This window comes from Fulmarus glacialis, unplaced genomic scaffold, assembly GCF_000690835.1.
Source record: "Fulmarus glacialis isolate BGI_N327 unplaced genomic scaffold, ASM69083v1 scaffold43311, whole genome shotgun sequence".
NCBI lineage: Eukaryota > Metazoa > Chordata > Aves > Procellariiformes > Procellariidae > Fulmarus > Fulmarus glacialis.
Window position 1 is genome coordinate 33,193 of NW_009192953.1, and position 27,965 is coordinate 61,157.

General features: G+C 41.3%; 1 protein-coding gene across 1 annotated transcript; it reads right to left on the bottom strand.

The window, feature by feature from the left end:
- Window positions 1-129: 129 nt before the first annotated feature.
- On the bottom strand, window positions 130-27,805 carry NCAPD3 (non-SMC condensin II complex, subunit D3; the record flags this gene model as incomplete). The annotated part of the gene is made up of 34 exons (XM_009587269.1): window positions 130-241; window positions 334-394; window positions 487-561; window positions 3,708-3,785; window positions 3,912-4,054; window positions 4,300-4,469; window positions 5,248-5,403; window positions 5,822-5,932; window positions 6,519-6,718; window positions 6,869-7,002; window positions 7,341-7,478; window positions 8,780-8,859; window positions 9,593-9,831; window positions 10,866-10,973; window positions 11,069-11,183; window positions 11,723-11,830; window positions 13,227-13,342; window positions 13,466-13,563; window positions 13,907-14,098; window positions 15,550-15,770; window positions 16,555-16,689; window positions 17,630-17,703; window positions 20,468-20,551; window positions 20,726-20,788; window positions 21,312-21,561; window positions 21,748-21,873; window positions 22,476-22,548; window positions 23,273-23,406; window positions 24,769-24,856; window positions 25,124-25,185; window positions 25,602-25,778; window positions 25,859-25,864; window positions 26,654-26,832; window positions 27,643-27,805. Coding segments are annotated over 34 exons (4,269 nt in total), but the record flags the coding sequence as incomplete, so codon positions are not given.
- Window positions 27,806-27,965: the final 160 nt, after the last annotated feature.

Sequence of the window (27,965 nt, forward strand, 5' to 3'; positions counted from 1 at the left end):
TTCATGTAAAAACCAAATAAGAATAGATAAGGAAGGAAGGACGTGTGCCCACAATGATTTATAATTACAGAGGAAAAGGAACAGATTTTAGGCAACATGATGATTCTGTACAAAAGTTCAATGAAAGGATCAGTTGTCTGGTTTCAGTGGAGTTCTCCGCTGGGACCGTCTCAGAGGGACACATTGGCTGCTTTTTTTCCTTGCTGGGGATTCTACTTTCCACTCCCGTGGCAGGGATGGGCTAGAAGAAAGAAGGAGAATGACCATTTATTTTAAAGCACTTCACCAATCTTTCTCGCTGCGATTGTTGTTTCAGACCTGCGTTGAACTTACGGTTTCTCTGGTGATGTCAGACAGATAACATCTCTTGGCCCATCCTCAGCCTCTTTCTTCTCTGCAAATAATGCATATATTTTAAAAAATGCCACAGATTTGATCATTTGGGTTTTTCCCCCGCCTCAAGTTAGAATCACAAAGATAACTTGCCTGGAGCTGAACCGGGTGTGTGCGTCAAGCTGATGTAACTGACCCCAGCACCAAAGGTCAAGTCATTAATAGTCTCTGAAAAAAAAGCACATAGTAGTGGTCAGCTTGTGACATAGCCAGAGGGCAAGGCATGCTGTAGTAGAACACTTAAGTGTCACAGAGTAAGTATATCCAGTTAACTGCAAGCACATATACATCTCTCTTTTCCAGCCCAACAGATCTCAGTGTCTCCCGTCCAGCCTCAAAACTATGTGCTGAATCTGATGGGCCATCTGTGCACATCAGCTTCATACTCCAGACTTACAGCCTTTCTTTATGTGGAGGAAATGAATATAAATATGGGACCTCAGTCATGTACCTCCTTGTCCTACCTAGGTGGGAGAGCCACACCTTCCATTGAAGCTTTGCCATCTTTCACAACATGTTAGATTCAGACCAGTTGCTTTGCCTAGTCAAGGCGGAATGCGGGGCCCCTGAAGACTGACAAAGGACCTGAACAGCCCTTCCGTAAGGAACTGCCTGCAGCCAGAAAAGACAAATCGCTTGACAAGGAAGCTAGGTAGAATTTAGCTTGCCTGAATAGGCCATAGTTGTCAGCTGTCTCTTTCCTGTCATTTATCTCAAGAGAGATGTCACAATATTCAGATTTTACTTTATTCAACGCTCTGTTTTATGCTCATGTTTCCCAGAATCTTTCACAAGGAATTAAGGTAGAAAGTGCTTTATAGGGCAGGAGTTGGAAACTCTGCTAAAAGGACTTCTTTCTACAGACTAACTGGGTTTGCTCTTTAACTACTTCCCTGTCCTGGAAGGGAATTGCTGAAGCTTGTAGAGGAAATCCAACTTGATCTATCTATCTGCGTTAGATGGCCTCTGCATCTCTCAAGACTGACCTGCAAGTGTCCTGACTTTGTGCAGTGTGTGCCTTAACAAGTTATCTTGGTTAATGAGAAGTTCATGTGAAAGGAAGGAAGGGAGGAAGGAAATGGTAGAGAACTGTCATCAAGTAGCTGCTTCCCATGCAGCCAAAGGTGGTATCTTCACAACATGTGTTTATGTACCACACTGAAGGAATCTACACTTGCCCACTTAGCCATTCTCAAAGTAACGAGCAGGAATTGAGAAGGAGACCCAAAGACAGCAGGGGAGAGTGTGACAGCCAGAACAGTCGAATAAGGTAAAGAGAAGAGACAGCTGTTCTTAACTTCTTGAGTACAAAATGGTTTACAAAGAACTGCATTTCCAATAGTTTTAGAATGGTATACCAGAGAAATAAAAATGTTTTATTTAGATTGTCTATCAGCCTGCAAGACCCAACGCCACCATGCAGATGGCTCAACACACACTAACTGAAGTGATGAAGCTGCTCTGTACAGTTTGTCTCCCTGCTGAAGGTCACATGCTGCCTCGAAGCAAAGCAGAAATTCAGCCCTAGTACCACTGCAGATTAACATTCTTCCTCCTTTTTGACCATATGGTGCTTAAGAGAAACAGCCGTGCAAGCTTCCAGAGATATGGCGCTTAAAGATTTCTGCTCTCTAAAAACATGCCCCCAGTTTTTTTTGCACAAAGATCACTGCTTGTTGCTCAGGCAGCAAAGAGAAACATTGAGGCAGACAAATCTAGCCAAACAGTGGAGCATACAGGGAAGAGAAGGGTCAGATTTTCCAGTGGATGCACATCACTGCCACTGGTTTGCTCCTGCCTGCTCGGATGTCAGGTATTTGCAGACTGCCGCACAGCTGACTGCCTTATTGGCTACATGTCATTTGCTCTCCTGTGTGCGTGCAGGTCAGGTGTTCGCACAGATACAGGCAAAGAGTGCAGTCAGATGCCTATGCTTCTGGAACATCGACCCTTCCCCACAACAATTCACAACTGCCTAAGGAGAGATGACCTGTCAGACACTCACCTATACTCCCAGCTTAACTGGAGCTCTCTCCAGAGTGCGTGAGGGTGTTCATCACACTCAAAATTCGCGCTAGGAGATGCCCTAAAGGAGCTCAGCACCGAATTGACATAAAGGAAGGGAATCTCATGCTGGAACTCAGCTCCATTTGCGTTTTACTACAACTACCTCTTGCACTTAGAATCATAGAATCATTAAAGTTGGAAAAGACCTCTAAGGTCATCAAGTCCAACCGCCAACTCAACACCACCATGCCCACTAAACCATGTCCCTAAGCGCCTCATCTACACGTCTTTTAAATACTTCCAGGGTTGGTGACTCAACCACTTCCCTGGGCAGCCTGTTCCAAGGCCTGACCACTCTTTCAGTAAAGAAATTTTTGCTTGTGTTTAAAAGTGTTGCTTGCAGAAAGCAACACTGCATAATGCTGCAGGGCTGTCAGAAAGCATTCCAATAAAATCTAACTTTTGAAGGTCAGGTTTTGTGAGATGGCAATTCAGCTGCAGTGGTCATAAGCACAGCAGACTCTCACAATTTGTGTATTAGAGATTCCTGTCTTTGTATTTTTACTTTAATTTCCACAGCAGAGTGAAAAACCCAAATCATTCCTTCTCCAATGCTCAGTTCAGTTCTTTCTAAGGGTAGAAACACACACACACACACACTCAGAAATGACTGTGCAGGTTATTAATTCCGTTTGAGCAGATCTCTGTGTTCACTTGCAATTGCCACAGGTCACTGCCTGCTCTAGAAGCAGGTCGTAGCTCACCTGAGGTCCTTTGCACAACAGGAACCCCCTATCTTAGAGCTGAAAAGGACCAGACCTTGAGTATTTTCCTCTGCAGCAGGGTTCTGTAATTCAGTCTAAAAATGCTAAGCTATGCTTCCAGAGTTAAGGAGAGCGAATGTCTCAATGCAACAGAATCTTGCACACTTCGGGCAATGCATGCTATTAAGGAACCATGACAACATGCCTCCTCGGCATCCCAGAGTTGATGAAGGAAGAAAGGGCAGTAACTCTGTTACTTCAGCAGCCCAAAATAAAAGCTTTCCTGCACTGACTCAATACTATAATACCCTGTAACATGTAAATGGAGACCATATTGGACTGTCTTTTCCTATGTACATCATTCATCTGAGATCTTCAATTTCAGAACGGTTCTTATTTACTACAACCATTTAGATAAATACATGATCTATAGCTATCAATGACTAATTTTCTCTGCTCTTTAGGGGAGCTATGCATTGCCACCTCTCTCAGAGAATGAGTGCTCAGCCCAATTTGGAAAGGGTTTCTTTGGGTTATACTTACGTTCTGGTGTGCTGATTGCACGGCCCATCACAGAAACATTTTCTCCGGTAGACTGTTGATTCAGGCTTTGAAAGGATACTAGAAATAACAAGGGAACAATTAAGAATAGAAATGTATTCACTTAGAGATCTCAAGGGTCTAACAACCAGGCTGTGTCAACTAGATCTAGTCCAATGCCAGATCAGTTTGCAGCAAGCTTCCTACCTTGCTTGCTGCCACCAGCTGCGCTTGATTCAAGTGATACAGCCGATAAACTTTCTCCAACACTCTTGCTGCGTTGCTTGCTTCTGGCTTCCATTGCTTTCCTGGCAGAGTTCAGGATGGCAAGTGTGCTCAAGGATGCTGGCCTACAGGGCAGAAAACATGACAGAAACAGTGACGTGATTTCCTTCTGCAAGCCCGGATGAGATACATGTAATGAGGAGAGAGACCTGTCCTCTCCCAATCCCTTATGATTAACTTAAAGACCAAATGTAATGGGGAAGATTATGCTGCAACACTGGTGACTTTCATACCACTAAGTAAGGAGTGGATAAGCAAAGCAATAGCCCCGCAGAATATCATAACCGGCAATATAAACAGAAACCCATACCTGCGACCGAGTAACGGCTGTTTCAGGACATCAGCACTAGGTGTAGTAAACTCAGAAGGCACAGAGGAAGGACTTGATCCAGGTGGCAAGGACTGTCTCCCACTTACAGGAGACTGAGCGTTATTATTCCAGCCACCAGAAGGTACAGCTGTCTCCAAAGATGGAGGTTGCTACAGAAAACAGGAGAAAAGATCATATGTCTAACAATGGATACAAGCGTAGAAAACTCTAGATACAAGACGCTTAGACCTACATGCTGTGTGATTAAGAACTGCCCTTTGTGTGATGGACGTAAAGGGGTGCTAGGGAGAAAGAACTTACTGGCCAAAATTTTAACAAGAAGCAAATAGGAAGTTTTGATGGGATACATACGTTCTAGTTTCAAGGTCTATACATAGCTGCTTTTTTAAAGTCAGCAGAGAAAGAAAGGTGCTTCCAGGGTAGAAGTCATCTCATCTTAAGGTAGGTATCTAAAATAGTTCAGGACAACTGACCCAAGCACATACTTATTTCTTTACATTGACTTTAAAAGAGGATCTGCATGACTAGGACAGATACAAGTTTCCACTCTGTATACACCTAAAGTCAGACAAAATGAACCCTTTTCTTTTTGACCTGTTTGTCATCTTTAGCGCTCTGGGAGCAGAGTGCAATACAACATGTAAGCACAGCCAGTGGCAAATTAGACTTGGTTTTCCCTTTAAATTGAATTCTTTTTACATTGTTTGCTGCTCCTGTTTGCCTAACGTGTGGTGGTGGTGGTGTTCTAAGCATATTAAATGACTCTAAAACCAAAGCTTCTGTCAGCAAATGCGAAGAGGTATGAGAACATCACATAACCGTTCTGTTAAAAGTGCTGTAACAAGGTCCACAGACATACAGAGTCTGGGTGTTAGTCGCACACAAACTTTATCAGAGGAGACAATACGAGTTAATGGCACCAACAACCTCTGCCTGCGCTGCCGAGACCTGCTCTTGGTCTGACTCCTTCTCCCTGGCCAGCTGCTCTTCATATTTCTTCATATCGTACTCCAGCTCGGCTGCCAGCTGCTTGTCCACAGCAAAGAAGTCTTTGATTTCATTTCGGTAATCTTGCATCATTTCCTGGAGCAATAAGGAATGTTTAAACTCTTTCAGAAATCTGTCCTGACTACTGATTCATGTCGCCATTCAGATCACAGCTGCTTAAGTGCAAAAGGAAATACCAGTTGGTAGAGCAGAGGTGTTTTTAACAGACTAAGAGTTTCAATTCCAATTTGTACTTCAGAACATGAAAAAGCTTTCCAGCATTCAAGCTTTCTGCCCACGTTCCACTGAGGAGGCTCACACGTAACACACTGTGAGATCCTTATCTAAAATCCCTCCACCTCCCACATTATTTAACACAGTGGCAGTGTCACAACATCATATGCCTTCTATATTTCCTTCTAAGAAGGCTGTTCGTTCCATTACTGGTTGCACATCTAACACATTAACTCAAGAGAAGAAAAAAAAAAACCAACAAGAAAACACTTCCCCTTACCCGTAGATAGTTCATAAGGTCCCTAAGAGCTGGGATCCTCTTCTGCTCCATCAAAGACTTCAGTGATGTGATTATTGGGATGATATTTTCTACGAAGTTCTTCTTTTGAACCTTTATTTGAACAAGGTATGAACAGTTATATGACAAAGGAGAAGCCACTCTGTGGTTAGATGAATGAGAGGAATTATCACTCCATAGCAAGGGAATTACCGCAATTAAGCCTGCTCTTATGCCGCACACACGTACACAGGCTTTTAACCTAAGCGGAGTCTTTCAAGATACATCGCTAATTCAGTCAGTTCTCACACTGAAGGCCAAAAGGTGCACCAAAAAACATTGTTATGCTCAAATGTTTTACCAGTAAGGGATCTGTGGAACAAATTGAGCCTAGCATAACTTCACTGACTTCAGAGGAAATGCCTTTCCGATCACTCCAACTGACCCCTCAAGTACAAGCGTCCTTCACAAATTTAGCCTTAATGTTTTGTTTTTACAACGCACAGTGCTTCCACAGGTGCCCTCAGATCAGAGTGGGCCTACAGACAGAGCATGAATATCAGTCTACAGGCACAGTATGTCATTAGAATCATTATGTTACTTGGATAATTTTTGCGCAAGTTTCTCCGTCGCAGAAAGGTAAAATTCCTCCCAGTATGGTGGCCAGCCCTCTTCCCATACCAGATCAAGTGCCATTCACCTGCGAGATGAGCTTTTTCTGTGCTGCCTGCATGACAGCATTGGCCATTGCCATTTCATCTTCATCAGGCTGAATGTCTTCATCGGGTTTTGATCTCATAGTTGATAGCTTGATTTCTTTGCAGCTAAGGACTGCAAACGTATCCGAGAGCAGCTCACTGGCTTCCAGGTCCAATGGAAGGACCTTATCCACAAAGCATGCTAGAACACACAGGGAAGAAATAAGAAGTATTTTACTGGAAACAGCAGTGCGAGTAAAGACAGGAAGATAACACGGCTGGATTGAGAGCCTAAGGGTTTTATACAGACACCAGTTCTTTGTTTGCCAGATTTTTAAAGACAGACCCTTACCTAGGATGCTGTGGCTGATCTTTGTTGTAATGCTGAACCTCTGCTCATCTGTAAAGTGGTCTAGCAGGAACTTGTAGATACGCATTCTTTTTTCTTTGTTATCTTTTCCCTTCAGAGAGAAGAGATTCTTCGCCCTATGGTAGAGCAAGACATTTTACAAGGGCCAAGTCACATTATGCAAACTCACAGAAATAATAAGACTTTAAATCAGCAAGGAATATTTGAATGTCACTTTCAAGACCCATAAACCTGTTAGGATACCACACACTCCCACAAATTACATGCAGAAGTCCTCCCAGAAGTGTCCCGGGGAAGGCAGGACACTCTTAACTTAACACTGTTACCCCTAGCTATTTTCACCCTATTGCACACATAATGATAAAGTGCCATGAGTGCTTTGCTGCAACCAAAAGCTGCATGGCCAGACATCCCATCATTTAGCAAAAAGGAGATACAAATGTGCTCAACTGACCGCACACTCTGGGGGAACCTGTTGTACTTCTCATGTTTCTCATAGCTATTGAAATGGAAGATGCACTCAATGAAGTGTTGGGAGAACATTACTGGATTCCTCTTCAGTAAGAGATGCACCAGGCAGAACTCTCCAAACCTGGAAAGGAGGAAAAGAACAAACTTATCACCAGGTAGCTTCTAAAAGCCACGCCTGAAACACAGTGTAGGGTTCACAAGCCATAAAGCAGAAGGATGGTTTTCCTCTGCCAAGTCTTCCTCAATACCACATTTAATTCTTGCCCAGCTCCATCTGGGCTTGAACAAGGATATCGGCTGATTGACTTTAACCCTTTTTTCATCCAGAAAGAGATAGATGTTTTCAGCACCCACAATACTACTTCATTTTTTTGCCATTAAGGTAAACAGAGACAAATAAATTTGAACTTGAATCCAGGCACAACATTTTCATTATTTAAATAACTTAAGTTCCATTGTGGCTGACACTCTTACAGTACTTTGCAAAAAGTTAATCACCAAAAGTCCTGCAAAAGCTGCAAGTCAATCCCAGACTTGAAGAATGTGTTTTTGTCTGGATGCAGTCACTGAATGCACATGCAAAGAAAAAGGCTCCTGCAGAAATAGCACCATGTTCCTTAGCTAAAGCTCTAGGAACGTGATGTTGCAATGTCACCATCTACTGGAAAGACATTTTTACATATTAAAAACTCACTGAAGAGAAAAAAAAGTGTGAATATGCACTAGTAAGCAACAATAGGTTGATGGCCCCGGAAACACCAATCTTCAGATTGATTGTTCCAGGTGGAAACAAGTAGCAAGGTGTCCAAGCCTCCTCTGCATCTAGCATCCCCACACGATCTACCACCCTTATAGAAACCTGCCCCACTCATTTCTCACGTAACCGAGCAGCTTGAGACTTTGAAACCTACAAAAATTTCATAAACATGCACTTAAAGCCAGTGTGCATAATTCCTCTTATATGTCAAAGTATAACAAAATATGGTAGAAGGCTTAAAAAGACAAGGCATGCCATATAAGAAAAAAGAGAATATTTAATCCTATTCTTAAAACAAAACCAGCACTCAAGACAGAGCCTATTAGAAAACCACGAGGAAGATTTCATAAAGGCTTGTTTCAAAAATTCATTTTCTCTGGATAACTGTGAGAGTCAAAAATAGAGCAGAGCTGCATGTTTTGAAGACAGCCAAGAACACACAGCTTGCTACTTTGGGACCTTCAAACGACTTGGAAAGAGGTTCACCTTTGCTACTGTTACAGACCCTAAAGCATGAAAAACTGTAGAAGTGAAGAGGTTAATGGGACAATCATCTGCTCTCTCACTGAAATTTTTCTTCACATGCCAAAGGTGCAAGACCGAGACTGGTTTTGAGTACATCTCTGATCTTCAACTCCTTCATTATTTTAAGGTGAATATTTTACCTGGCAATATCTGGATTTGGATCCACCAAGACACTGATGAAACGGAAGAAGAGACAGTCTTTCCATTTCACAAACTCCTCCTGTAAGAAATCAGCAGACAATAAATTATCAGCCTGAATTGGGAAAAACATAGTGTGAACCTTCAGAGCTTAGTCAGGACAGTATCTAATGGAGCCTAGCAGAACGTACATCAGGCAAATGAGCAAGCTATACAACTTCAGCTGGAGATACACGAAATAAACCCCAAGACAACAATGTTTTAGAGGATACTTTAAACACCACAGCGGCAGGCATCTAGGTTTACCACAGGTATCAGTAAAAAAGTAGAAACATGAGAATCTGTTCTCCCATCCCAAGGCACACATGCTCTTCAACACTGTTCTCAGAGCCAAATGCACTCCAAATCTGCCTTGCTTGGCTTCATATAAACATTGGGATGGTAAACATCTTGAGCCTCTCAACATTTACATCTTTAGAACAATAAGCAGAGACAGTAGGAGAAAAAGGCGCTGTGGTGCTTGTTATATTCATTCATATAGGAGTGAAATTGAAGGGAATTCAAAGAAACAAAGAGAAGACAAGAAAAGAGGTAGCCATTGACTAAAAATAATCTCATTATCCAACTGTGTTAAGTGCCATCAATATGATTTCTGCCTAGCTAGCAAAAACAAGCAGTAACAAAAGACATAGTTGCAAGTCTTCTTGATTAAGCGTAGATTAATCAAGGTACAAGCAATACACCCACTGGACAGGTTGCCAGTATTCAGCACAACAGAAGGTACTTGAAGCGGGCTGTCAGATACATGTATTTACCTGCAGAAGGTTGGTAAGCAGGATCAGCGTCTGCTTACGGATGAAGGGATGTGGGTCCTTCAGACACAACGAAATGTTGGGAACGTATCTGTCCACCATGGATGTGTAGCGGATACATAGATCACACATAACGATGACAACATTATTGCGAACAGCCACATCATGTGACACCTCCAGTTCTCGAGCTAGAGCTGCAATGCATTTCTTTGCCAGATCCTCATGCTGTAAACACAATTTACCTGTGAAACAGAGACAAGACTGTCAGTGCTGCGAATATATTCTTCTTCCTAACCACTGCAGCTCAGCTTACTGCCTCCTTTGAGTCCAATATGAGCCAAGAAAGGAATCAGGAAGTAAACAGAGGAATAAACAAGAAACACACGCTGAAACTTGATGAGCAATCTGCACGATCTCTCAAAGAAATGATACTTCAAGGAGTTCTTCCAAACTCCTCTTAGACCTATAGTGTGGGTCTCTATTCCAAATTCCCTCCCTCACAGAGAACTATTTCTGTGTACAGGGTATTATTCAAAGCAGCTAAAAAGAACAGCCCCAGCTGTCATAGGCACAGCAGGGAGACACCCACCTCTAAGAGCATCACTAAACCAACTTAATATAAAATAGCCTGCATTCTAACATTACTTCTCCCCAACTGTTTCTAAGCTCTGTACAAAACTATTAAGCTTCCCAAAGCAGTTAAGGAAAGAATAATACTGCAAGAGAATACTACCTGCAAGAAAAGAGACTTGTTTCTAACCACAGAAGTGCTACAAAACCAGAACTTTCACTTAGTACTCTCCATAATACTGGAAATGTAGATTTGACCAGGCCTCTATCACAAAGAAGCTCTTTGTTCATGCTGAGGAGAACAAGTAACTATGTGCAGTCATTCTGCTCTAAACTGCACCAAAAGCACCAAGTTTTCTTTATCCTCTGTTGAGCACCTTACTACATGTAAGATGGTCCTTCAGCCAGGCAGCAACCAACGTCAAGTACAAGGACAGTACAATTCTGAAGGACGTTGCTAATTATTAGTCACTATTAATGCATTAACCAGCTTGAGAAGCAGTCACACAGATGGCAGTATTTTTATGGTTTGTGCAACTTGTTACCATGGATGTTTGCAACGCTAAAAGCTCTGAGTTGAGGCAATGCAAACATTGAGCGCTGTGGCTATCTGTTACAACTGACACAGCTTTTGAGCACAATTTTAACCAGAAAGGCTAAGAATTGGATACACGAGGGCACGCTTCTACGGCAGGATGGCACTTACCTAGAGTAATGAATGCATGAGCTCTGACCACTGGAGGCATGGCTGATCCTCTGAATTGGGACAGTGACTGAGAAGCTGGAATTTCCTCACCATCTGGAGAACAAGACACTAGGAAAGAACAGGTCAGGAATGAAAACATGCTTTTCCGGTAAACAGTGATGCCTGTAAATGCAAAACTAAAGGCAGTAAGGAGAGTGCCTCACATTGGTCCTCGTTGACAGAAGAAGCCAGAATGGACTGAATCAAAAGAAAGATGCGTTTCTCCACTTTGGCTGGACACAACTGTGCAGCCTCACCCAAGATGAAGAGGTGTCTCACCTACAGAGATAAAGCAACACTGCAGTCAAAAGGCAATGGCTGAGCTGCAAATTAAGTCAGCAGGAGCTGGTATGGTACTTCTCCAAAAAACAACTCAAAATTCCCTCAGTCCTTTCAAGAAGGCAGTGGCTAGAGAACAGAAGGTGAAGCTTTGAAATAGAAATGGGGGGGGGTGTTTAATACGCTATAACCCCCACACATCTACTAATAATACTGAAATACTCCTCAAAGCATTCTATGCATTTTACAGACTTATTTCCCAAACAGCTCATCTAAAAAGTATGAGCAGAAAAGCAAAGAAAAAACATGTCGTTTTATTAAAAATACATGGGGTATCATATCTTTAAAGCAATTGCTGATGTATGAAACTGTTGTATGCTCCCAGGCCCATAAATACCAGATTTCATTACGAGCTTACACACAAGGCGTGCACATCAGTATTTTCCTATGTAACACAGTTATTGGTGTGAACTTTAAGGAACACCAATTTCAGTACACCTACATCCTTTGACCAATCTGTGAAGGGGAACCAAACTTACCAAGAGATCTTCTTGCAGCTGCTCTGCTCCATCCTCTTTGAGGACTATATTCGAAATATAGCTTTCACAGGTGGATACCAAATCTCCACACACCTGGTTGAGCAGCTCCTGTTCCATAATTAAACAAAATTAATTTGGCACTTCATTGATTAAACAAAATGTAGCTGTAATATCTGTCCACACATGAATCCCTAATCTGAAAATCCTTACATGCTTTTAATAATCTAGGTCCTATTGAAATCAATCAAACAGTGCCTTAGAACTTTAAAATTCTTCCTGCACATCAAAGGATGTGTGCAAGTGTCAAAACACCTTGGAGAATCTGGCTTTTAATAATCCACAGGCCTAAGTTTACTTCATTATAGAAATCACACAGATTTAAACAAAAAGGATGTAGGTGACTGTTTCATGTATATCCAACACATTTGAGGTTGTCTGTGTGAATTTTTAAATGTTGTTTGGAAAATGTAGTTCCATTCAAATGAAAACACGATGCGAATTCCAAGGGGTGGAGGGGAAACAAAAAAAGCTAATCATCTATGAGATTGTGATGAAAATAAAGCATAATTTCTCTTTTTCTACCATCTAAAACTGGTAACTTAAGAAACCAAATACATGGCAGCTAAGCTGTTAGAACTGCTAACAAGTGACCAATGTACAGGAACATCTGCATTTGGTTGTAAGCCAACATACTATGATGACTACAAGGGAGGATTTTCTGACTGTCAATTTAAAAGAAAACAGAAACAATCAATCCACCCTGGCTTCTAAAGCACAGAGTGTGCAGTTTTGCATACTATTTACTAAACTTTATTGGGACGCCTATTATAAAATAGCTGTCATCAATATTGAAAGAGAAGTGTAACACATATGCAAGGAGAAATCATTAGCAAGAGAGACCTGCATCAGTTTTAGCTTCTTTGCGACTGTGCTTAGGCTGAGATCTCTATTTTACCAGCAAAAGATAGCCTACCTTCTCACTACAGAAGCGGAACAAAGCTATAGCATAAAACAAATGGGGGCAGAAAAGAGAAATGTGCGAATGATGTCCCTGTTTGGTCCCATGAGAGAGGTCTAGAAAATATGTGTATCTACAGCAGCTCTGATATAGAATAATCAGAAGCTTATAGTATAAACCTATAGCTTCGAACTGGACCAAGCCTGAGAAATAGCTGATATCATAAAGGCCCAGCACTAGGTCTCCTTTAGCAATTCTGTAAACTTTGACAGAAGGCAAATGCAAGGTATTTCAGGTGGCGGGAAGAAAAAAATCCTTCTGAAGAAAGATTTCTTAGAAGTCCATCCTTAGCTATAGGATGCTTTCCAGCACAACTGCAGTAAAGCAAGTAAGAGAGCTGAGCAGAACAGACTCAAGTTGCTGGAGTCAGATCCTCTTTGTTTAGAGAGCTAATCAACCTACAGACTGGAGACAGAAGATGCCTTCAAGAGACAGCCCTCCTAAGTGTGAAACAAGCTATTTTAAAAGACATATTTTAAGTCACACCTGTGCCGCCTCCGGCTCATCTGCATACACGTGGCAGAGCTTCTGCAGAGTTTCTACAGCTGGGCTAATCACCTCCAAGGGACACTGAGACTCCCTCAGCCAGCACTTGATATTATCTGAAAATGAGATCACACACGTAAAATGAGCACTTTCTAAGCTTATCAACTGCTTACGGAGAAGAAAGAACCGTTAAGATGGGAGGCATGCCTTCCCCTCTGCAGTTTCTCAGGGCCACTCACCAATCAGCCTCTCACAGGTGCTTTTAGGGAGGTGCTTTGCAACATGACCGATGACACACAGTATATGTCCTGTAGTATCAGTGCTCATGTTCTGCTGCCTGACAAATAGTAGAGCAGACAAACCAATATTAACGCTAAGGAACAACACCAAATCACAGTAGAAAAATCCTTTCATCTGGGATATGCATTATTAAGGCAGACCTGCCAAACCAAATGAAAACTCAAAAAGCTTAGGGTAAGAGTTGGTTACTGCACAAATCTGCGGGCCATTGCTTGCCGCCTAGCTGCAGAACCCATTGCCTGAATAAAGAACTGTGATCTAAGCAGCTAAACAGCAATCTGTCTGTGGAGGGACAGAAAGTATTCACTTGCTTTGTTCCTCCTCTTCACCCCCATCTCTTTCCAGCAGAATGGAGGATGAAGTTCAAAGCACACATATACCTGCTGACACTGTCCCAGGATTCAATGATCTTGGAATAATCCAGCTTGGGTGAAGAACCTGCCACCTTAGCAAGCAACATCCAAGCCGGTACAGCATGCTCCGTTTCCACATGAGACATGACATTATTAATGAAAGCGGAGGTGAACTTATTCTGTCTGGACCACATATGAAAAGCTGTGTTCAAGTAACGGCTACAAGGAAGAAAGAAAAGAAAAGTAAGTTAAAGGAGGAGTAAACAAACACTTGGTCTTAGACACTGGCAGTAAAATCCAACATCCCTGTCCAGGATACACTGGGCAACACAACAAAGCTGCTATCGCTTGGCATTCCCACTACTCAGAATACGTAGGGATTTCTACTATGTATTTTACTAGTAATATTTTCAGTCTTTCGGTTCATAATCCCGACGCACTACAGACCTGGCATACAAGCATGGATGTAGTGCTCTGTGTCAGTAAGATACAAGGTCCAGCTGATACCATGACGCATCAAGAAAATATAATCTCAGCAATCTGTTACAAAGACTTTCTAGTAGTTGTTATTTAATACCCATCATGGGACAGGATACAGTAACGTTAAGGCACCATAACTTGCTCATTTTTCTATTAACCCTAGTCACCTACTTCACGTTGGAAGAGTTCTGAGATTTATCAAACTGCAAGGTACTCTAAGGTCATGAAGAAGAAGGTGCCATGAATCTGCATTATAAAATAGCCCAAATTAGAACATTGACAGTTTCACAGATTGGCAAGGCAGCACAACCAGTATCTCATTTTCTATTTCTGAGCTCTTATGCCCTGTTGACTAATAAACATACAGCTGTCTTTAATCAATGTTGTGTCCTTGTCATACTGTGTGTCATCCCAATTCTTCTGCTTCTTCCCACAGCATTCTGCAAAAGGCAGAATAATTCTATTTGTCATAAGACAAGTAACATATTGTAGATCAGAATTAATAAAAGGCAATGTACTCCTTTCTTTATATATCCTCTCTTACTTCTGTCATCAGAACACCTCCATTTAACTTAAATATTCATGCTGCTATCAACACATCAAGAACAGCACGCAACACTCCTGTATATGAACACTCGAGTTCAGGGAGAGAGCACAGGTAACAAGAGGAGCAAGTGAAAATACTTGACACAAAGGAAAACGGCACTCTTCTCACCAAGTGCCAGCTTGTCCATGCTCGACAGCTCCTCTGTCCCAGGAACTGGCAGAGCAACACAAGCACCTCACAACATGATAGTTTCCATCTCTAGCACTTATACTGACTGTTTCAAGAAGGGAATTTAAATAGCTTAAAAAAAAACCCAATAAATTTAGTTTCTTTTCCTTGCACAACAGACAGTACGTGCATTTAAACAATATGTAAACTACGATACCTAACGGTCTGTGGCCACACAGTGAATGAGAGCACTGAGAGTATAAACTCATACTCTTATCTTAGTCCTTCAGTCAACAGGCAATTTCCTTCCGTAAAGGAAAAGTTGCATATTCTAACAGGATTAAAAGCAAAAAAAATCTGGATTTTGTCCCTGAATGCTAACACAGTAAAGGCAATAAAAACATCCGACGCATCGGACAAAGGGCTGTTACGGAAAAGCCATCAGAGCCCACAATGAAGGGAAAAATGCACTTACTTCAGCTCCTGGCTTTCTGAAGTCAAGAGGGTAAGGAGATCCCACGCTAGAGCCTGCTTTCCATCTTCACTCCTGAATTTATTGTAGTATTTTATATGTTGCAACAAGAGCTGATCAAGGCAATCCAAGGCCTTTTCTTGGACAGAACTTTCAGCATCCATCACAACAGGCACCACTCCATTTAACCAGGCCTTCTGCACTAGAACATTCTTCTGCTGAGACTGAGAGAAACACACGTCGTATTAGAAACATTTTTAAAGCATTATAGGATTCTATATGCATAGGTAAGACCAGCAAAGGCCTAGTAACCTCCAGATTCAGCTACTAACTTTGAAAATAAATTTTAATAAGCCCCAGCGTATGGCTCAACAAGCACTGCAGTGTGGCAGCATATGGGACAGGGGAACTTATATCTCCTTGACGCCACAAGGTATTTGATCATATCTATGCTCAAGCTGCCTGGTGCTTCTGCTAAAGTACTGTAATACTTTGTTTTGAAACCCTATATATAATTTTAACAGTATCACAATAAAGCTGTATAGCAGATGATTTAACACCAAAAAAAAAAAAAAAAAAAGAGCTTTGCTTAATATAAACCCTATGCTCCAAGCCTAAGTTACTAACCCTTTGTGAATAAATAGAAAAGAAAGAAAAATATTGCAGTGCTATCATCTACACATTACATCTTAGTAAAGTGATTCAGATTTTTTTTTAACTTGAGAAGGCCAGCAACATAAACATTTTCTCCATGATACATAAATCAACAGCCAGGAAAATAAATGTTTCCAACAGTTGGAAGCATCCTACATAAATCACAAGTATGTAAAAGAATGAGTCATGACTTCCAAGTCAAAAGGTAATAAAAAAAATTTAAGAGACAGTCATAAAATGAAATCCACTGAATGTACAACTGACGTTTACCAGATTTGCCGGTTTTCTCCTTCTTTTAACCCACAGTCCGCCCATCTCAGGTCTGCATAAGAATTCATGATACTTTTTTCTCACCACAAGGAGTTCTGTTATAGACTGCAAGGCCTGCTTCCGCACAGAAACAGCGGGGTCCCGGCAACGATCCTGAAGAGTGGACAAATCCTCTGCAGTACAAGGGATCACTTTGTGCTTCAGGATGTTCATAAAAACCTGGAAGTCAAATACCAGCATAACTTTGTAGGGAATACGGGCCATGCGCATTGGGTAGCAAATCAAAAATACAATCTACCCCCTACGAACTTTAACTAGAGATTAATTTATCTCACTGAGAGTGAAACATCACATTAACAATTTATGAGTACTGGGCATAACCAGAGCTGTAGAATGAAACAGAACGCATCTTTTCAGTCATTCCGATTTTATAACAGCATTTGGATAGAGTGAATGTCACAATTTCCCCTTGAAAATAATGTGTCTCTTGTATGAACCATGTCTTTTACCTGGTAATAAGGAAGAGGGGATTTTTATTTTTCTTCTAAATCAAAAAGCATCAAAACAAAACAATTGTAAAGCCTTAACTTGAGAAACTCAAATCAGTGTGTGAACTGAGGGGGAAGAGTTGGGGTGAAGAGGACTAACAGAGGAAGGCAGTCAACAGCAGATGCGTATTTTTTAAAACGATTAAATACTCCTTGAAGCGTATCTCTTTAAAAGCTAATGACTTCATTAAAAAAAAATCGAGCAACAAGCAAAGCAACACATACCTCAAAAAGAGGCTGGATATAACCTAATCTCTTTGTTAACAAGGTCAAAACAAACTAAGCAGCTAATATGCTTCAGTTTATAAGGAAGTCGCTTAATTGAAATGCCTATTGACATTTGAAAAGAGCCTCTCCTTCTAAATGACGGAATAAGAGAATGCCAGCAAGAGTACTCGAAAAATTTTCCATCATCATGCTTGCATTATTTACTTATCAGGAACTAGTAAACAAGACCTTTTTAAGGCCTGTAGGCACTCTGCAGGAATAGCAGGAAGCTACAGGTGGGCAAAGTTACATACAGTTCGCTACAGTATTATGGCCTAATTATTTCTTTTAACGGCATTGTGGGTAATCACTGAGAACAGGGAAGCATGCAAAAAACACCATACCTGGAGAGCAGATTTCCTCACATTGGTTTTCTCATCCCCAGCTCTCAGTCTCAGCATGGCCATGACTTCTTTTCCTATCCAAAACGGTCATAAAAAGAAATTACCCACACCACCATTTAGCAGCACTAACACGCTGAACACTGTGCAGCAGCAAGGCGGAATACAGCTCTGAACTCAACTGAGCAGCAATTTGTTGCCCAAGACTTTCAAAGGCCAAGAGAGGAGGACTGAACAAAGCACAACAAAAAACCACCCAAAATAATTCAGAATGAGGTATAAGCCAGAGGGGAAAAAAACCCAAACCAACCATTTTTCCAAGTTCTTTCATTTGAAAATGTATCTTAGGACATATCATAAAAGAAAGTGGTATACCAAATCATTTGATGCATACAGCAAAAAGAAAAAAAAAGAAATCTGTAATTTCTGACCTATTTGTTTTTCTACATAGAAGGTGTTAGGCTACCTTCACAGTTTGAAAGCTCATCAGATGAATCATGCACAGTTCTAACAGAAGGCTGTAGCACAGGTAACCCTGCCATCTGTGGGAAAAGCATGTTGAGGGCAGACCACAGACAAATGGATCCAACGCAGACCCAAGACAGGTTAACAGACTTGTATGCCGAGAGCTTAAAATGCCTACAACCTTTTGTGAGTTATGCCTCAGAGCTCCACACAGTAAAAAGTATTAATATACAAACTGCTGTGTTTTACAGAGGAGAAATTGCTCCATATATGAACTGACTGAATTTCTTGAGGCTGCAGAATGGCAGCTGCAAAGAAGAACCCAAGAGTCTACAAAGAAACCAGACCGTATCTTCCTTCCCTGAATGTCATGTTAGGCCTCAAATTTTACTTTTCATAGCCATATTCATACTTATTTCTGCACGTTCTCAGGAAAAATACATAATCGAGATGATGGTTTATTAAATGACACACAACTGAATACACAGAGCCACAATCAATTATTTCTCACCTTTTGAATCATCCACATGGACTACTGACAAGCTGGCAATACTGATTTCAAGCATTTTACCATTGCTTTTAAGGTTTCTATTTATTGCTATTTGTTAGATTTCTTACAGCATTAAGTAAGATTTCCCAAATATATGCCAAATTCGGAGATCTGTTACTTAGAGAGATTCATGTGGAGATCCACTCTGTTGCCATTAAGAAATAGGATTAGTCACAGGGAACTAATCAAAAGTAGTTTGAAAATGTTTTTTTGCCAAAGGAAGCAAAGGGACTTTGATCTGCGCTTTCTTAATGGGCAGCTAACTGCAATCGCATCTTCCTCCTGAGAACAGCTTGACAGAAAAAAGCACAGAACCTTTTTATTGCAGATTTTGCCATTAAAATAGTCCAGCTCTTGTGAAGGTGACCAAATCTGCTAAAATAATCACACTTTGCCAATTGACATTGATTTTACTCACAGTGACATAGCAAAGAGAGAAAAAAAACCAAAACAACCCCAACCAAACAAAAAACCTGAGCTCTAAATGGCTGAGAAGTATCAAGGGAACATAATGTTTGTATACTGTTGGGCAGTGGTAATTCTGCAGCGCATACTTCACCCTGCAGATTATCCCTACCCTTCTTATCTTTGCCCTTGTGCATTTAGCACGTTCTGACTATCCCCAGCTAAGATTTATTTCGCTTCTAAAATATGAGCTGTTTGGCCTTCATAGTAGTGCAAAATTAGCACAGGCATAAGCCAAACATGAGCGTGTGCCAGACAGCTCTACTAATGCACCCTGACTGACTCAGAGGGCCCTGTATGTCAGCTATCCTCTTGAGCTCCAAACAGCCCTTTTTCATCCAATCCTTTTCTTAATTTGTTTTGCCAAGTGCCCAGTGTATGCTCAGCTGGGTTTCAGATACAAAACCAGGCATCCTCTGCCACAAGGAGTCTGCAACTAAACAGGGAATACGCAATACCTTAAGTGGCCTGGGGGACATTTCTATCTGAGAGAGCAAATTAACGAAATTTATCAGCGACGTGCTTTAAAAGAAAGCTTTCAGTGGAGAAGATTGGAGCCTGGCTCATGGAGATAGGGAGAAAGATCCCATGTGAAGAGCAGCATGAGACGTGTAACAAAGACGCAAATGCAGGAGGTGAACTAAGCAGCGAATTGAATTGTCAGCGGTTCAAGAGAGGTGCACAGCAAGAACTGAGAGCAAAGATACTGGCAGAGGCCTAAAGGTTAGGAAGAAAAGCTTTTACATGGAAGAGGAAAAGAAAGGAAGAGATTCAAAGAAGGAACATCGTGGCCACAAAAGCCAACTTACATGCTGATTTCATGCTATCAACAAATTGGAACTAGCTGCTTGCCATTCTGCATCAGTCCATTTAACCTCACACTTTGCTTTCAACTCCAGCCAATACCTGATGCTGCAGGGAAGTGAATTCTTCCCTACATAACAGCGCTAGTCAAAGGTGCTGTGCTTTATGTAGCAAAAATATATTAGTTCTTTGTGCACTGGAGCAAGAGATTTAATTACCCTTAAATTTATGGAGTTACAAGTATTATATCCCACATCAATTGCCATCCTTTTTGGAAAGAATAAATTACCTGCTTTTCAACAAGTGTTGCCGCCACATTAGTACAAACGAACATCAGTATTTCAAGATTAAATGTATTTTTCAGACTGAGTGGAAATAGTATCCCTTTATGGCTGGCACTTCCACCCCCTTCATCACGCGTAAGTGTTTTTTAACAGCTCTACAGAAAGCTCTCTACACTTTCTTTGAAAAATGGACAACGAATACACTTCAGAAAGTCTAATTTCAATTAAGGTTTTGGAAAGTTATCTGAAAAGGCTAGTATAATTTTGACGTACCGTCAAGCACAGCAGTATCGCTGCTGTCCGTCAACTCAATAGTTTTGAAAGTCGGTAAGGTCTTCTGTGGATGGTTGGACATAGCTGAAAGAAAAGTTAAAAGTTCAAGAATAAAAAAGGCATATGTTCACCCAGCAGGATGGTTCACTGTTAAACAGAGAGCCTCATGCATGCCCTAGGTTTTACAGATACGCATATTTTTAGAAAATGGCATGCCAAGAAAAGCCTGAGACTTACTATAAGAGAATGACTCTATACCTTCTGCACTGACTATCAAACTCGCAGTGTTTGTGTTTGCTTCCAAGCCTGTATGGTCAGAGGCTGCCAAAAAGAAATAAAAAAAGAAATTAAATGAGGTATTTTAATTCTGGATATTCTGTCATTCCAATTTTTTTCAGGCAAGTAATCTAACCGTAGGATGCTATGTGCATACTTCTGAATTGTGCCATCTGGCCTTTACCACACCAGAGGGAGTGCAGAATGCCAATCACGAACAAAACAGCTTAGCAGAAGCAAAAGGCAACTCAAGATTTAATCAACTATCAGGCAAGAATCAACTTTTTTTTTTTTCCAATGAGCAATTTCAGTCATCTGTAAATATCCTTCAAAGGTATCTCATGGAGAAATCTATTTAGAACCGATATACGAGAATAAATCCCTTCCAAATATAAGGCTTCACGAGTAACAAGACTCATCTATTACTTCTCATTATGACAGAATACACAAGGACACTATGTGCAGATTTTTAAGTTCCTGACAACTAGTTCTCCTATCTCCCAGGCATTATTCCCCAGAATGTTCAAGAAATATTTTCACCATCTAATTTATCCATAATACTTACCGCTTTGTAGTAAGTCCTGTATACTCTCCAAGGTAGCAGCAGCTTTCATTTCGAGACAGTGGGCAAAGCTGCTTAAAGCTTTACTACGGACCACGGGTGCTTTGTCTGAACACCGGCCAAACACCATGACCTGTACTAAAAACTTATGCTTTAGAAACTTCTGATGATCCAGGGACAAGGAGCTGTCCAAGTTCCTCTCTGGCACATCCAACAAAGCTAATGCAACATCAAGAGCAAACACTCTGTAGGCAATCTGTTTGGAAGAAAAAGCACACAAGGTGCTCTGTTAATGTAAGCAAAGACACGGGCATTGCCTACTCAGTTTACTCGCTTTTAGGTACCAGCAATAACGACAATGCTATTCAGTACTGATATTGGATCCTTCATCTTCAAAATACTGCTGTGTCTGAACCCTGGAACATCAAGGAGACATACTTACTTTAGTGTTGCGTGAGTATTTATAAAGCCAAGCGATGAAGTCAGCAAACTCTATACAAGGGAGTTTATTCAGCAAATTCACCAAGGCCTGTGCAGCATACGTGCGATAATCAGCCTTATCTGGGACCTGAAAAACAAGGGCAATCGCATGGTATGATATTTCAACGCTCTGCTCTAGAAGCCAGAATGGCATTTTAGGACTTAAGATAAATATTTTTTATTTAATGAGGCGATACGGTCACATTCAGCAACGACTGGGAGAACAATCACAGCTTCCCTGGTCACTACTTCAGCACTCTTGGTCACACAGCAAATTCCCCAAGGCAAAGGTGGAGCTTAGATTAAATCTAGAGGCAGTATTTCTACATGGCAGTCTTCAGATAGTTAGCTAGGCAAAGAGCTCTCATAATCCTCATTTTCCTCTACCAAAACAGTGGTAAAATCAACTGCAAATTTTGGACAAGTTGAAAGTAGGGCACAATCAACTGTGAATGAGGGGGGAAGTGTTCACCCTCAGTATTCTCCTAGAGGGTGACAACTATTTTTAAGATGTCTGACAACTCTGATAAAGATAACCCAAAATGCAATCCGGCTGTCAAGAAATTTGCAAATGATTAAAACCTTTTCATTCCTTACAAAACACTGTGAAAATGGATTTCCTGTTACAGATACTGCCAATGCATCCACACATAAGTTCCTCAGCTTAAGATGCAACAAAGCTTAGCATACCTTGGTACAGATATGTTGCAGTAATATTCGAAGAACAGGAAAAACAACTTCTTTCAGCTCGTCTACTACAGAACTGCACAGAAGAAAAAGAAGGAAATTTTAATAAGGCTGGTTTTATAACAGAGCAAAAATCAAGTCAAGGACATTCCTTTTGGAATGCATTTCAAAAGTCAAGAAAAGCACGCATTCTGGAATCACGAGCGCTAGTGCAACAGGAAGCGGTCAGAGAGCAGACCTACTTACTTTCTAGATTAACCTGACTTTGCAGGCAGAAAACATTTCTTCCAATACCTTTCTACAAGTAGAAGGACAATATGAAAAGCTTCTTCATTCTCAGTCTACTTAGTATATACTGTCTGGGGATCTCTGCACAAACCACACTTGCCAACAACATGGATCCCCACACCCGGCAAATAATAAACATAGGCAAAACATCTTTAAGCAGGAGAAAGCAAAGAACTAAGGAGAAGTGAGCTCCATGTTAATCTTTTATCTTCTTTACAATACTTTGTAGTAAACTACAAAAACCTGAAAAACTGACACAAAGCAAAATACAGAAGGTAAGGCCCTTCCACTCACTGCCACTTTTCTATCAAACAGAACCTTCTTTCCCCTCCACCAGCAAGTTCAGTAAATTCCCATTACAGACATTTTAATTAAACCTCATTTGCACAAACAACTTCAAAGTCAGTGCCAGTTTGTCTCATCCCTTTATCAACTAAACAGTAAAGCGAAAGCATGCCAGAAGAAAGAGCAGACATACCCAGGAAGGGTAGTGCCAGAGCTCTGTACTTCACCTGATGAATTTTATAGCCTGATTCCTGGCACTGATCACAGCTGATGTGATTGCAAGAACTGGGCGTCTGGAACCCGCACCACTTTCCAGCATAAGAATGACATTGAGGATTCGGTGGAAGACATAACGAAGAATCTGGAAAGAAAAGGTTATTTTCAGGTTCATTTCAGTAGCAACCGGAGCCCATGGATAAGCATTCTGACCAGGTTTATGAAGTAATTCTGAACCAAACAAACTTAGATCCAAGTAATAGCACCCGTCAAAATATGACTCCTAGCAGAATAATTCAAAGACGACCCATAAATACACACAACATATTTCCTAGCTGTGATGTTCTCATTCAAGTCCAGTAAGGCCTAAGAAGGGCTTCCTGACAACATCAACAGATCCCCTCCAAAGCAGCAGACTTCAATTCACCAGACATTTGGAATTTGAGGAAATTCATTGGTTTTTGCACAGAAGACATCTTAAACTAAATGCATGTTTTTACCACCACGTGCACTTCAACTTCTGGAGCTTCCTCCCTGCCACATGTTTGGGACCACAGCATGCCTCATTATCCTGACATTCACTGAGCAGACAAACAGGAGAGGCAGGGAAGATGAGGTGGGTCTGAGAAGGGGAGCTACTACATCTTCTTGATACCACAGATGTCAACAATTCTGAAAAGCCTGTGTTGCAGTGAGAAACAAAGGAGCTTGAAACACACAGGTCTAAGGCTGCCAAAGCTGGGCAGACACTCAGGTATATGTCAGGTTAGCGCGTACTAAGCTCCAGGCTTTCCTGACTAGACAGCCGCTAATACCCTGGCTTGCTAGCTCCGAACTAGTTCGGATCGGTTTACAGAGACTCGCAAACACAGCGGCACGGTCACACCCAAAGTTCAAAAGCCGCATCCGTAGGAGCAGCACACAGATAAGCAGGAGATGACACAGTATGCTTGATAATTTAACAAAATAAAAATGTAAAGCTGCAGACACATTTCTGGTAGAACTGGATGTTCCATGATGACAGCATATTCTCTGAATGAGAATCAGCCCCGCTTACCGTCATCTGCACATAACACTTCCCCATCATGCTTCACTGCTGCACAACCCAATGCCACAGCACGCTACCAAGTGGTGCTGGAGCTCCACCTAGCAGGAAACAAGAAAATTCCAGGCAAAGGCAGTAACCTGGAATTCTCTTTTTTAAGATACAAAGATCTAATGCCACTGTAGCTATCCTCTGTTTTCAATTCATTTGCCACAAGAGTCACTAGAGCACAGGATTCAATGATCACGAAATGCATCATCATACAAGTCAAAGTAAATAAGGACTGGGGTGGAAGAAAGCATCTTGCCTCTGACCCAGCAAAGACACGCACACATACAAAAAACAAAACTAATGTAATAAGTAAAAAACATGCAAGCAAAAATGACGTGCAGAGAAGAAGAGAAACAGCTACTCCTTTTCAATACAGCAGTGAGAATTCTAAAGATTTTATCCAACTTTTACCTTATCTTCTGTACCATGGAGAGGGGAACACAGTAATCGCAGTCCATGATAGGCCAGCTCAGGAACGTACTTGGCTTCGTTAACATTCCTAAGCAAAAGAAGGTAAAGAGATGTCTTCATCTCTCATCAGAGAAACATTTACTACAACTATTACAACTAAATGTGCTCATTGACTGGAAAGCATTCAATATTCACTAAATGTTGTTTACTGTTAGCTAAGTGGAACATGTTCTAATTAGCTTTAGTGAAAGAAATCATTGCTTTCATTTTCGTATAAACAGGATAATAACAACACAAGCATTGAGCGCTTTACTTGTTCAAAGCACCGTATAAACATTAAGAATTATTTGCTCACATCGCTGCTGAAAACTCGAACTCGTGTACCACTGGCTCGAAGTTTGTCATTTCAACAAAGATCTGCAAGGAAACACAGCCAGGCTTAGCTAATTCACACGAGGGGAAGACGTGCAGGTCTGCTTGGATGCTTGGGGGTCAGACCACAGAGAACATGACTCTAACTTTCAAACCACAGTACCTGCCTTGAAGCAGAATATAAGCAGACCCCAGACGCTCAATGCCACGCGTCTTCCCCATGGGTACGGTGAGGGGTAAGCACCTCAGAACAAAACACGAACTGCCTGGCTGGCACTAGCCAGCAAGTGCTAAGCATAAGAGACCGACATGGAGCAGGCACCCCGCTCCAAGATTTACACTGAGGACAGACTAGTTTATGAAAGGCAGGGCTGCCATCACTCCCATGGCTACAGAGTGCTCTGCATCCACCAAGAGTTTGTGTTAGGGGATGTAAGGTTCCTTGAGTTGAATCTTATTACCTGCAGGCAGTTCTGCACACATTGAGGTTTTTCTTTTAGGGAGAACTTAGGTAGAAGTCTTAAGAAGTTTTTCAAAAGAAGGAAGATTGAGTTGCGAACTTGAAGAAGATCATCCATTGAAAAGTAAACATTTTCACAATCCTCTTCCTCCTCCTCCTCTTCCAATATCTCTTCCATCTATATTGGTAGAAAAGAGAAAGAGCACCATCCTGTCCCACAGCACTGGCTGATCTCTTTTGCACATTTTGGTGCTTCACGGAGTTCTCAGGCTAGGTCCTACACGATTTCACATCCAAAATTCTAAATCTTTTCTTTCAGATTAATTAACACACTTAACCATGGCAAAAAAACAAACAACAACAGACAGACAGAGGAAAGTTGTGTACAAAAAAAGAAAGCTCTGACACAGTCCATTCTCATTTTGAAAGAGAAAGTCCATCAGAACTGAAGACAATTATCTGAATTCTAATCTGACACTTGGAGATTCATCTCAAGTAATTCCCATTGTGCCTATGCCCTTTTTCCCTTGCTTGTCATGACCCTGCGGCACTGATGTTCTATCAGGATTTCTGATGTGTAATCCTCAGTTCCATTAAAAAAAAAAACATATAAATATTAGAACTCGCAGCTGAGTACAGCTAACCAACGCATTTAGCCCTTAACTTCCCATCAGTAAGTTGGCAAGGAAACTCAAATGTCATTTGCAAGCTGGTCACATACTAAATTGAAGGTCTCTTGAAGAAGCTGATATAAATTAGTTTCTCCCTCTGCTACTGAGCTTTCTAACAATATGCCACAGACAAATAAGCTGTATTTTTTCTATTAGTCAGCAGCCAGGAAACTGCAGCTAATGTTGAATCATCAGACCTCTGAAATTCCTAATAATAGGTAGAGGATCAAGAGCAGAGCTGAACTGCTGAATAAAAGGTTAACAACTAAAAAAGGGGTGAAAAAGAGGAAAAGTATCACACTAACCTAGAAGTGAAATAGCTTGCCAACGATTTGCTTATTAATAGAGAATTATATCTGAAGAGATTACACAAACATCTTACATTGCCATTCCTGCATGGTTTTCCCTTCTTTCTATTTCTTCTTGCATTGGTCTGAGAGCTTTGAGCGTGCATCTTCTTTCTTTTCCTCATCAGATCTGGTTCTTGAGGCCAACTTTTTGTCAGGGTGTGAAGACATTTATCAAACATCACTTGATGGAACAGCTGGTTAGCTACGCTGCCTGCCCAGAAAAGACAACATCAGCCATCTTCCAGACAAAATAGAGAAAACATCAAATCATCTGGCCATCTCTGCATTTGCTTTGGCAGCCAAACAGATGGCCAGGACAAAGGCATTGTCCTGGGAGCCTAAGAAAGTTCAGGAGGAGAAGAAAGAATTGTTTGAACAAAGCCAGACTGCATCAGGATGACATGTCATCAGCGATGACATTCTCCAGTAGGATCACCAGCTGATTGACCCCTTCTAGCCTATCTAGCACAACAAAGATCAGCAAAACTTCAGTAAAGTATGCGTTAGCCTTGAATACCAAAGGATACTGCTGTGAATCAACCTGCTAGAAAACCCCAACTGCTGGTTATTTTAAACAAATACTTTCATTTTCACAAATGAACCTGTCCAAAAGCACTGCACAGTGAAATCCTCTCCAGTTACAGAGCAGGAACAGGAATAAGCTTCTGCCTTCACTGCGTAGTATTGTCAAACCAGAGGGATAGGTGTGGTTCCAGCTCTGTGTATCGTGCAGACTCCTCTGTCGACCTTGTCACAGAGCTCCTAAGATACACAGCAATGCAGACACGGACTGAAGCCATGGAGCCACTTTATGACAGGAGACCAAGCTGCTATCAGACCGTAACAGCTGTTCAGCACTCAACACCATGGCTGAGTTCGATCCCCAAGGATTTCAGGGAAAGCAAGCGAACAGTTCAAAAGCCATCACTTGTTCCACCTGGAATTCTTATACATGAGAGAAAGCTGATTTTGCCTGAACGATGTTTTATCCAACAACAAAGAGGCACACCCCTTCGCTCACCTGGGATTTCCAGCAGTAAGAAGTACAACCCAGCTGCGTGAAGAGCATAAACCCTCTGCTGCGCATCAGCTCTTTTACGCTGGCCCGCTTGGACAAAGTGATGCAACACAGCCACGAGAGCATGATGAGAGAAGTTGTTTTCAGCAAACAAGGTCCAGATATTCTGAGGCAAAAGATGTGAGTAATAGTGAGAAGTCCCGCGATAACATAGCTGTCTACCAGTAGCTACTATTCACATTTTAACAGCTGCCGCTGCAACCAACCCCCTATATGTAGTATATATTTTTAAAATATATTTTAATAATGATGTTATAATATATAGC